Source organism: Eubalaena glacialis, chromosome 5, assembly GCF_028564815.1.
Source record: "Eubalaena glacialis isolate mEubGla1 chromosome 5, mEubGla1.1.hap2.+ XY, whole genome shotgun sequence".
Taxonomy (NCBI): Eukaryota; Metazoa; Chordata; class Mammalia; order Artiodactyla; family Balaenidae; genus Eubalaena; species Eubalaena glacialis.
The window spans coordinates 143,200,744-143,213,075 of NC_083720.1; the positions used below are offsets into that span (position 1 = coordinate 143,200,744).

Here is a 12,332-nt window from a genome sequence, read left to right on the forward strand (position 1 = left end):
TAGAGAATTTCTTCTTCCTACTAAAAATGGGGCTTACAAAAAAGGGAGGCTGTTCTTATATGAATCTAGCCATTCCTTTACCAAAGGAGTCTGAGGAGTAACATTATCATTTGATCCCCAAAAAGTGCTGTGTAGGAGACCACTTATTGGAACATACATTTCCCGCTGCCAGTACTAAGAGGTCTTATCCTCACACTTCCATTTGGTCACCAGATTAGGTAAGAAAGAGAGAGAAGAGTAGGAAAAAGAAGAAAATGGGAGAGGAGAGGAAAAAAGCGGGGAGGGGTGAGACTGATTATAGGATAGAACAATAAATAAAGGAGAAAGAAGGTGACTTGCTTGCCCACCTTTGGTTCTATGGTCCTATGAGCCAAAATGCATACTCAGTGACACGGTATCTCACAGAAATAGGGAAAAAGCGGTAAGCTGAGAGTGGTCAGGCGACGATGTTAATTTCTTTCCTGTACAAAGACAGTCTCTTGAGGACAAAGCCCTGCCTCCTGTAATGTAATATCATAGCCCAGATGAGAGAATTTCCTTCGAGGGAAGTTGGTGTGAAGTTCAAAACGTTCATGTGGATATCCTTTAGACTGGACATGCTTCACCAAAGCTAGTAGTTTAGCTTGCTCTGGAAGAGTGATTTGTTCTCTTTTTTCCATCTGGATACCGCAACATCAGCTGTGCTTTTGGTCCATTTACATCAATGCCCTCCAGTATTCCATCTGATTTTTCCGGTGGCATCTCCAATATTTCTGAATCCACGGCTGGCAATCCTTGGTGGTTTGTGGCTGTTCCAGGCTCAGTTCTGGCAGGGGGCTCAGCCAGTGACCTTCTGTTCTCCTCTTTTCTATGCCCCAAATCTTTGTGGGGAGACTTTCCAGACTTGGCAGGATTCTCTATCTCCTCCTCTTCATCAGAGACACAAACGGATATGAACTCTTCACTGCCAGAAAAAAATTCAGACTCAGATTCTTCATCTGAGCGGCTATCCTGTTTCGCCTGTGTGTAATCAAATGTGTCTCTTGCAAGGAGGCTCTGATGGCAGCTTCTAGCTGGCTGTCTTCACCTGCATCTATAAGGCTCTCTGAACAGGCACATTTTTTGTGGGGACTGCTAGAAAGTCCATCTAGTTGCCTGTTTTCACACAGAAATCCCGTTACTTGGTCCAAGAAAGAAGATAGGTCTAACTGGTACCACTCTACTAGCTTCTGACCTGTCCCAGGATCCAAGGTGGAAACATAGGGTAAATCCCCTAGCTTATAAAACTGTATGTATCTCTGACTTTCCTCACTGTCGTGATAAACCTGCCAGAAAATGAAATGCTCCCGAATAATATTCTCCATATCTTCCTTGCTCCGAACCTCCCGGTTGAGGCACTGGCATGCAAAGTCTTGTACATTTTGAATGTTTATCATCAGCCACTTATTCTGCATCTGGCCACACTCTTTGGCTGTTTCTAAGCTGCCTTCATGCATCAAATCAATGGGTGGCCAGAAGAGCTCCGCAAGGGTAGTTCGTTTCTTATCTAGTGCTCCTGCATTTCTTAATTCCTGTTCTTGCCGAATAGTTTCAGTTTGAAAATCCCGGAAACCACCAAATATAGAACGTGCAGGCTGTCGTCTTTTAGGAGCACCAAACAAAGGTTCCAGTTCCACCAATATTTCTTGCTTTTGAGAAACTGAGGCACGGACTTCCTCGTCTGTGTGAGATCTGACAGTGGAGACACTTGCTGAACTGGTACTGGGCTCCTCAGCCATTCCTCCACCATCCAAAAACATAGCGACTGTCACCTCCAGATTATTGTGGTAGGTTTCAAGCATGTGTTTCCCCACACTTTCACTTGCACTGGTGATGGCGGTGAACTGATGAATTAATCCCTTCAGCGCCAAAGACGCCGCGCAGTCACCCCATCTTACCGCTGCCGCCGCTGCTGCTGCCGAGCAACCTTTTGGTTCTTTTTTAAGATTTATGTCTCTCTGTTTACATGGCCCATCTGTTCTTGCATACTGTCTTCTTTATCCATTAGAGCCCTTAGTATGCTAATGGTAGTTGTTTTACATTCGTGGTCTGAGAATTCAAACATCCCTTCCATGTCTGGGTCTGATGCTCTTTAAATTTTTTTTTTTTTTTTGTCTTTTGGTATACCGTGTAATTTTTTCTTAATAGCTGACCATGTTGTACTGGGTAAGAGGAACTGATACAAATAGGCCTTAGTAATGTGGGGGAAAGGTAAGCATTGTATAGTCCTATGATTAGGTCTTAATCTTTGAGTGAACCTACGCCCCTGGAATGTGGACTTCATAAGAATTTCTCAGAGGTTTTTTTCCTCCTTAGGTGGAACAGAATGGCTTAAGTGGGCTGGAATGGGTGTTTTCTTTCTCCCACATCAGTTAGGCTGTGATAATACCTCAGCAGGTAAGGCTTCGGATAATTAGCTTTCCCTGAGAGAAGGCCTTGTTAAGAAGAACAGAATACTGTGGTATATTTCAAAATTATTCCCCCATCCCTCCCTGCCCCTTGTCAGAAGCAAAAGGTATTTTTTTCCTCTGATATTTACTGAGGAAACCTGATTAAGCTCCTGGGGGTAAATCTCATAATATTGTGGGGTCCACTATAAATAGATCTCCCTGGAGTTTTTAATTCTCAGAGTTTTCTACACTAAGCCTCCAGTAATTCATCAATTACAGTTCAGGTTTTCCAACCGGACACTGTTTCCCATGGTAGTTTCCACTTTAAATCTCTTCTGGTAAGACATGCCAGTCTGTGTCTCCAGTCTTGGGGCTGCAGTTTTCCCCATGTCCTCCACTCTCTTATGGATCTAAAAGAAGGGTTTTTTTTTTTCAGTGTGTTTAGCATTTTACCTGTTTTGGGGACGAAGTGGTGACTTCCAAACTTCGTATATGTGGAACTGGAATTTGGAAGTCCAGGATTTTTTTTTTGAGGCTTTAATATGTAAACATATCAAGCACTAGAACTGGGCATACGTTAAGCATATATGTATTAGCTATAATTATTATATTTTAATGAATTATTATGTAATTTACCACATTACTGTATAGCATTACTATAAAATATAATTAGCTTTTGAATATATGCTATTATTCTATTACTATTAAAGCATTAATATATCATAAAATATTCTATATATTATATAGTATTACTATTTTACTATACAAAATTACTTTTTATATAGTAGCAAGTAGCAGATCCCTTTTTAAAATACATTTATTGAATTATACATACAAAACAATATACAAAAGATAACTAAATAAATAAGACAGATAAGTTTTAATAAAGTGAGTGCACTTGTGTAAACAGTGCCCAGTTAAAAGAAGAGAATATTATTAGAGCCCCAGAAGCTCCTTGATGCCTCTTGTAAGGGACAGTGACCCCTTCAATGGCACCACTTGTTTGACTTCTAACAGCTTATACTCGGTTTACCTGTTTTTGAAGTTTATATAATGCAAACAGTTTTCTTTTGTGACTGGCTTCATGTTCTTTACATTTTCTGTGCAGGATTTGTTTATGTCATATGTAGCAGTAACTCATTTATCTTCATTGCTGAATTGTGTAAATAAACTACAATTAATTTATTCATTTTTGTTAGTCTTGTTACATTGGAAAAGACTGCTAAGATAATGTTCATTTGACATTCTGATAGTGGACATGCTTGTATCATGTCTAATCTTTCTATAATTCACAATTCACCATAAAGATGATGTTTGTTTTGGGATTTTACAGACATTCTTTATCAAATTGACATTACCTCTATTCTTACTTTTCTAAAAAATTTTTAATGAATGAATATTGACTGTTATCAATGGTTTTACTGCATCTACTGATCATATTAATCATTGATTATTTTCCTCTGTTTTACTGTGATGAACAGAAATGTGATGAATTTGATGACTATATAATTAAAAAATTCATGAAAATAATAAGAAAATCTTTTTCCTCTGTGAAAATAATTTATATGCAAAATATGCAATGATAAAATTTAAACTCTGATAATGATTTAAGAAAAATGATGTTTACGTGGGTTTTCTGAAGAAGATCCACTGGAAAGTTAATATACGGGTTAATAATCTTTATCTACAGATGGATGAAAGAATGGTTCCCAATAAGCTATAGAATGGTTCTATGAAATTCAGTGTTTGTAACTTTGAGAAAAAGTTATAAAATCATGGCTTCCATCAATAAACAAAAAGAATTGATTTATATGGTGAATAAAATGTTAATTTTTTGATCTGAGACCAAGTACACCACAAAAGGAAAGTATATGCTACCTGTAAAATACAGAGTTCCACATCATGATTTAAAGACAGTTTTACTATGCCTACCTAAATTCAGAATTCAGTATTACATGACATTCTGCTTTGGGGTTATAAAAGCTGGCAGGAATCCTCGATCAGAGAAAGGTGTGAGCAAACTAGATTATAGGAATTGCTTTGCAGTATATGAATGATATATTTGACAGGCAGATAAAATTTAAATTTTCTTTTTTTGTTAAGGATTGTTCTTTACCTTTTTTCCTTAGAAATATCATTGTAATATCTCAGTAAGCTTACCCCCATCCTCAACACAATAGTTTTTTAAAGAACTAAATGATCAGTAATTTTTTCCTATACATTGTTTTTTATTGTGTGCCAAGCCACATACTGGGCATCATAGATTTGAGTGAGAAGATTCCTGCCCTCATGGAGATTCCATTCTAGTGCATATGTTTCCTAATACTCAGAATTAGGGTTTCATGGCAGAAAAATGATTCTTAAGATGATTGTAATATTTTAAAATCCAAAGTGAAACAAAAAATTTAGTGTGAACCCTTAAATAATTTTTTTAAAAATTAATAATTAATTTTGATATGCCTTTCTTTTAAAAATAGAAAGGATTGAATTCTGATGGATTGGCTAAGGGTTGAATTTGAAATGGTGTTCTGTAATATTTGGTAGGAATAGATTTTGGTGACAGCTTACTGGGATTGAAGGCGTAGGCTTTCCAAAATAGCAATCTAATGCTTTCTAGCTTTGTAAAGTTAAATCTAAATAGCTGGTGGGGAAAATCCAAAAATCCCTATAACAATATATATAGGATGGGCAGCTATAAAAGAAAACTCTCCCAATTGATTTATTGGCTTTCTGTGCTATCCACTAATTAGGACACAAAACTCTGTTATACAATTATGTATTATGCAATAAATGTATATTATTACTTTATGATATATATTATTCCTTTTTCTTTTTGGTAGGGTAAAATATGCCTATGGCTATATTTGGTTTAATATTTTAATGAAGTATTTTGGTAAAATAAATCCACCACTTGATTCCCATGCTGTACATTTTTCTGGCAATCTATCACCATAAGAATAGTAGATATCCTACCTGTGAAAATGAAAAAGGAAAACATTTCCTTTAAATATAGAAATAGTTTTGATAAACTCAAGATGAATTTGGCAGCTCATTTACATAAGTAAAGACCCATCTGTGAAAATATATTATCAAATACTTTTATTTATTTATATATATTATGTGAGTTCCTTTTTTAGTGGCTTTCATATTTCCATCAGAGAATTTTATGAATTTCTTAAGCTTTTTCTTATTTTTAAAAAGGCTTGGGGACTTCCCTGGCGGTCCAGTGGTTAAGACTCCGTGCTTCCACTGCAGGTGACTAAGATCCCCCCACATGCCACGCTGCACGACCAAAAAAAAAAATTTAAGAAATTTTAAAATAAATAAAAATAAATTTAAAAATATTAAAGAAATAAATGTTTAAAAAATAATTTAAAAAATTTTTTAAAGTTTAAAGAAATAAAAAGGCTTGGCAAAGAAATGTATTGTTGCTGTGTGACTTGAAGTGCTATTTTAATACAGAACACTCAAATTTCTGATTTATGAGATTGATGAGATTCAGACTAGTCTTTCATTTTATTTATCTAGTATTTTTCTTTAGAATATAACATGGAATCAAAAATATCTTCCTAAGCCTCAGTAAAATATTGTCTCAAGCTATGATTATCTCTAACTCAAAATCTCTTGAATATTTCAGTTTAAAAGAAACCACTCAGCCATGAGAGAGATGCTATTGAAATGTAACTATTTTAATGTTTTACTTCTTTGAATCTTACTTTTCCTAGATTTCCCTGAAGTTAGTGGGCCTCATCTGTGTAAAATTTCTTAGATGGCTTGAATTTATACTCTAGCATTGGGAACTCTGCCTACTTTAACAGGGCACTCAACCAGCCTTGCAGAAGTAGTGTACAGAGATTTGTACCGTCTTTGAATATTCATTTCACATAGTTGCTGATTCTTAAGAATGTGGCATGAATAGAATTTCTTGAAAACTGTGCCTTCAAAAGAATCTACTTTAGGACTGCATCATTACCATTGGAATTTACAGTAAAGGCGCTGTTGTTTTTAGGAAGGAAAAAATAAAGCATGTAAATTAACATTTTGCTTAGTCCCACCATACGGATGTATACATTAAATGAATGAGAAAAAATAGAAGCATTATTTTCTTATTATATATGTTTATTTAAAATTATGCAATATAATTTCTGATCTTGTTACATAAAAATGTCAGTAGAATATTTAAACTTTGAACCTTTGTACTTTGGAAATGTTTATATTTGCTTTCTCTGAAATAAAATTGTAATTTTAAGGCATGCCTCTAGTCTAGTTAATTTCTCCTAGGGGTTCATATCTATAGTTTGTCCTTTGGTAATGGTGTCCTACTGGATACAATAAACTGTAAATGGGTTTTTCTTTCATGTCTGGCCAGTTGGGTTTCAGAGCATGTACTTCCATACTTTACAGTAAAAAATAACTTATTATGAAAATGATATTTTTTTTGTTACTTTTTTTTTTTTAAATTTATTTATTTATTTATTTTTGGCTGTGTTGGGTCTTCGCTTCCGTGCGAGGGCTTCCCCCAGTTGCGGCAAGCGGGGGCCACTCTTCATCGCGGTGCGCGGGCCTCTCACTATCGCGGCCTCTCTTGTTGCGGAGCACAGGCTCCAGACGCGCACGCTCAGTAGTTGTGGCTCACGGGCCTAGCCGCTCCGCGGCATGTGGGATCTTCCCAGACCAGGGCTCGAACCCGTGTCCCCTGCATTAGCAGGCAGATTCTCAACCACTGCGCCACCAGGGAAGCCCGAAAATGATATTTTTAATCAAAGATATTTTGCAAGTGATTATAGACATAAAAGTATAATATGGAAAAAAGTTATCAAAGTTTCATCATGCTCCAACTTTTAACTGTTACTTATTTTATTAAATGAAATGTAGAGTTTTGAACTTGCAATGTAAATGTTAGTCGGGTCTGAAATTTGGTGAGGTATTCAAGCTTCAATTCTCCTTTCCCTTCAAAACCAAACCAAACCAAATCAAATCAAACAAAACAAAACTAGCTGTTTGCTAAAGCAAACATATGGTAAACCATAGATAAGCACCTAAACATCATTATGGCTTTATGAAGAGGCATTGGAGAAAAGTTCTTTTCTTTATTAGCTACACCACTCCTTACTAAAGTTTTCTATGTAGTGACCCATATTCCAATATCCTATTTCTCAGTCTTTATACTTTGAATCACAACCGAAAAAAAGAAGAAATATATTGCTCTTTCCTTCTTCACTTAAAACTTTGAGTCACCTACCCTCTAACTAGCACATGAAAAATCAAATAATTAACTTACTGATAGTTTATTTTATTAAATTATGCATTTTATAATCTATACCTAATTTCATAAATGCATTTCAACATTCTTAGTAAAGTTTTTTTCTTTAAATTAAAGAACCAGGTCTACATGCTTTTTTGAATCTATTTAACTTGTTTTGACCAGAAGAGAATAGTTTCAAATGGTTTGAGGTTTTTTTGTGTGTGCCAAGTCTCTTCACAACTACCAAAATAACGATTACATTAAGAATGAAAAATAACATACTGTATCAGTTTCCAACCATAATAAAATATGAGGTTAAATGTTTTCTTCCCTATAGGAGGTGATTTTGTTATTAGTATTCTAAGATCATTGGAGTATTGAACAATTGCAGTTTTCCAGCTATATTTCTGAAAAGTTGTAAAAATGTCTAGAACTAGGACCAATATAGCAAATGCTATTTTAAAAGCTTCCTGACATTTAGGAACAAATGCCTAGTTTCCTTATTGTCTTAGTTTGGGGTTCCCCCCAAAGCAGACATGAGATATAAACTTGGATTGCAGGTATGCATTTAGTATGTGATTCAAAGAAATAAAAATGAGGGAGTAGGGGAAATTATACTACAAAAAAGAAAAAGCCAATATAGGGTGTGTTAATTAGTGGGCTATTGGGGCTCAATTCTGCTGGGCATCCTCTGAGATAGCATGTTGGTTGTGCCTCAGAATTGTCTCATTGAGGAATAGGAAAGCACAATATCTGTTCTCCACAGTTTCAGGTGAACTCAGAGCTGAGCCAAGGGAATATGGAATGCTTTATCCAAATAGAATCCACTAATATCTACTTTTTGCAGTGCTCAAATATGCTTGTGTCCAATACTGAGTCTACTCTGTGACTGTGACAGGCATTTAAAAATGATGGCTGTTCTCAATGTCTAAAATAAAAGCATGAAATAAAAAGGTTAGTAAGTTCTGTCTGCTACTACAAATAGAGGCCATAATTGATATTTAACACCTTTCTCTAACTCCCATTTTAGATACCCATCAACCTAGTGAGCATTTATTTCTACTGTTTTAGTTCCATTGCATTAGGGTGACACAGATCTTCACTCCTGAGGTTTCTAAGCCTCCAGTTACATTGTCGTTATCAGTCCATGATCACTATAAAAGCTCATTTACTCTCATTAGAAGTACGGAAACATTGAGGTATCCCAGTGAATCACCCACGCTCCAGACATATTTCTCCATGCCCTCATTTTGTAGTAGCAGCTCTAGCACCTCATTGTGAGTTATGAGAATATGCCTCTCAATTCTCTGACTGCTGGGAGAATTAATGATCTGAGCTCTAAAATTAAGCACATTCTTCCTTTGGCCTACACTCAGCCAACAGGGATAGTAAGTCAGACGCATCCCTGAGAAGTGCAGGACTCCTCTGGCAAGGAACTTTGACTCAAGGACTCCCTGACAGCCTTGCTAAACTTTATTAGAATTGCACTGTGCCTGAGACACTTCCACCCAGTCTTCCTTCTTTCTCTCTCTCGTACCTGGGATTAAATCTTCATCATAGTCTGATAGCTCTCCCTGCCTCCTCTTTACTCCTTTCTAATTTTCTCTCATAGACATTGCCATATTAAATCTCTTGCATGGCTATCCTATCTTGGCGTCTATCTTGGAGGACCTCATATCACACAAGTGGCATCAGGACAATAAACGTTACAGAAGATTCTTTAGCAGAGATAGAGAAGGATGACTGTTTAACACAGGAGTATAGATGTCTTGCATCAATTATGGACGTCTCCAAGGGGCCATTTCGGCTTTGGAACTCTTTCTCCACTCCCGTTGCTTAAGGTCTTTTTTGCAACATAATCATCACAATTCAGCTTCTTCCTCTTTCCAATCCTGCTTTGTCACTGCGATTCTGGTGTGGTTCCTGATAGCCCTCTCCAATAAACAGTTTGCATGAAAAATCTCCATTTGGGGGAGCCCAACCTATGACTGTAATGCAAACATCCTCCTCTATCTCGACTATGGAGTCTTCTATAAAGTCTACATTATCCTCTAATGCTGTTATCTAAGACAATTTTTTATAGGACTTAAAGAAGAGTTGAGCTAGAGATTTGGATTTATGCAAGCCAGAGATACGCTCAAGTTAAAGAGATCTTTGGAGAATGAATTTTGTTAATTTGCACAAAAAGTTTATGAAGGTTTTCCAAGGCGTGGGCTTGGGGAGGGATTGAGGGAAGAATATCAAGCTCAAGAGAGCCTCGAACTGACATCAGAATAGTAATTTGATAATAATAAATCTATGATATTAAATTGTTAGAGAATTTCTGCATAGACTGTAATGTATTTGGAACCAGCACACCAGTGAGAAATTAAGGCTGAAGATTAGGCTTGTGTGCTTTCTGCACACAGATAAGAGTTGAGGACATTAAAAAATAAATGTACTTTCAAAGAAAACATTTAGTTCGAAACTGCTGACAACATTTTCTAAATTTGTAACCCTAACCTCACTTTGACAGTCTCCAGTTTTATTTACTGCTTTGCTATTCTTCTTAGCTCTTTTTTACATTTAACCTACTGTGTATTTTAGTTATTAATCTTGTTTATTGTTTGCCTACCTCATCTATAGTATAATTTCTATGAGGGCAAATTTTTGTCTTGTTATCACTATGAAATCCCCAGAACCTAGAATAATGCCTGGCTCATTGTAGAGTCTCAATGATTATTTGAGAATAAATGAATATGAATGAGTAAGTTTCAGAAGAGCTTGGATAAAAGGAGTTATATGACAGAAGTTGGCTTTTTTCCCTGAAGTGGAAGGCAGTTTATTTGTACCCCCCAAAAAAAGAACAGTGTGCTAGATCTGAAATTTAAGTAAGAAAGATAAGTTTCACTCTAGCTTACATGTGAAATGTATTAATAGTGCTTTTCAAACTTTACTCCACTTACGAATCATCTGACAATCTTGTTAAAATATGACTTTTTTTTCAGTTGTTCTAAACTGTGACCTAAGATTCAGCATTTCTAAAAAAACATCTACATTATGAGAACGCTGCTGGCCCAAGGTCACATTTTGAGTTGTAAGTTGCTAAGGAAATCAGCATGTGGTGTATATAAGTGGATAGTGCAGCATATGGGGAACAACTTTGGGTTTGAATCATAAGATTGGGTTTGTGACCTAATGATGATACTAACTAGCTTAATATTTTGTGGGTTATTGTGCATATAATTGTACTTATTTAATTATCACACTTTCAGTTTAAATTATACTTTTAAATTTTGCCAGACAAATATAATTGGCAATATATTCAACAGTATGCCACAGACTAAGACACAAATGAAAACAATGTTCTCAGATTCTAGAATGACATGCTAAGTTAAAAAAGAAGTCAAAAGACTATAGTGTCTGTTAAAAATTTTGTATAGCTGTAATTTTGAGATTACTTTTTGATTGAACAACTAGTTAAAAAACTTAATACGGTTGGGGGTCAAATCAGGTGAGGCATAGTAAAGGAATTAGAAGGAGACAGTTATGGAAATCGAGATAGAATAGAAGAGCTGTATGCAGAGATTAATTTGAAAGAGGGCGCACTAAATTTTAATTCACTGCTGCAAGTAGAAGTCAAGAATTTATTGCTGATATAAGAAGACAAACAAGATTATACTGTGAAAAAAGAAAGCATAACAAACAAAAATTCTTGACACTATTGAGATTAATAACCTTGGGACTGGGGTTGTCAATAGAACCAGTCAAACAGAAGAAAATTAGGTAAGACATGAATATAAACTGGATGTAAATCATAAAGTTAGAACAGTCTCTCTCTTTCTCTCTGAGTATAAAATTATTCTAATTTCAAGCAAATTACATGACCATAATTGATTTAAGACCAGAGGCATGACTTTTCTCTTGTGAATTCCATTAAAAGTCTATTCTGGCATTCCCTCTAGTGTATCCAAAAGTTATAGATAAAGGTTTACTCAGGAAATTGGGTAAAAAATAAACTATTTGGATTACCCATACTTTACTGCAAATGCAAATTTCTTATTTTTCAAGAAGTCTTTATGGTTCCTTCTTAATACTTGTTAGTATTTATCAAAAAGTGTGTCCCAGTTTTAGTTTTTTAAATTGTTGGAATTTTAGCTTGTTTCAATGATTTTACACACTTGATTTAAGACAAAATAATTATTTTAATAAATTTATTAATGGCTATGATTTTCATTTATAAATTATTTCTTACTATTCTTCCTTAACTTTGTAGTTGTATTGTACAAATTGTTGAAGGAGCAAAATGGATATACTTTCAGCATAACTATGCAGATGCTTTTCTACTTTTGCTCTATGGCTGTGAATTTTGAGATCTCATCAAAATATGAACTTGTTCTTCTGGTTTCATAATCTAGAATAGAACAAAGAATAAATATTCCAAGATGACTTTGTGTTATTTTTCTTTCCTATTTGAACTGATTGCCTTTAGGAGGATGATGTCAAATAATTGAATCTTGAAAGTCTTAGGGCAAACATATACAAATAAAAAGACTATGAGATTTTGTTTTTTAGGTTAAGTTTCTTTTTTAGGTTAAGAGATTGTATACTCTCTCTCTTTTAACATTATAAAGTAATTTTCTTTTAAACACCATGAAACGTGCAGTATAAAAATGCAGATTCTGGGAGTTAAAGATCAT

At 35.2% G+C, this 12,332-nt stretch overlaps 1 protein-coding gene across 1 annotated transcript; it reads right to left on the reverse strand.

The window, feature by feature from the left end:
* Positions 1–449: 449 nt before the first annotated feature.
* Positions 450–2,797, reverse strand: LOC133091855 (UBX domain-containing protein 7-like). Its single transcript, XM_061191043.1, is given in 4 exon segments — positions 450–653; positions 655–1,013; positions 1,016–2,010; positions 2,703–2,797. Coding segments are annotated over 4 exon segments (1,653 nt in total).
* Between the last annotated feature and the right edge of the window lie 9,535 nt (positions 2,798–12,332).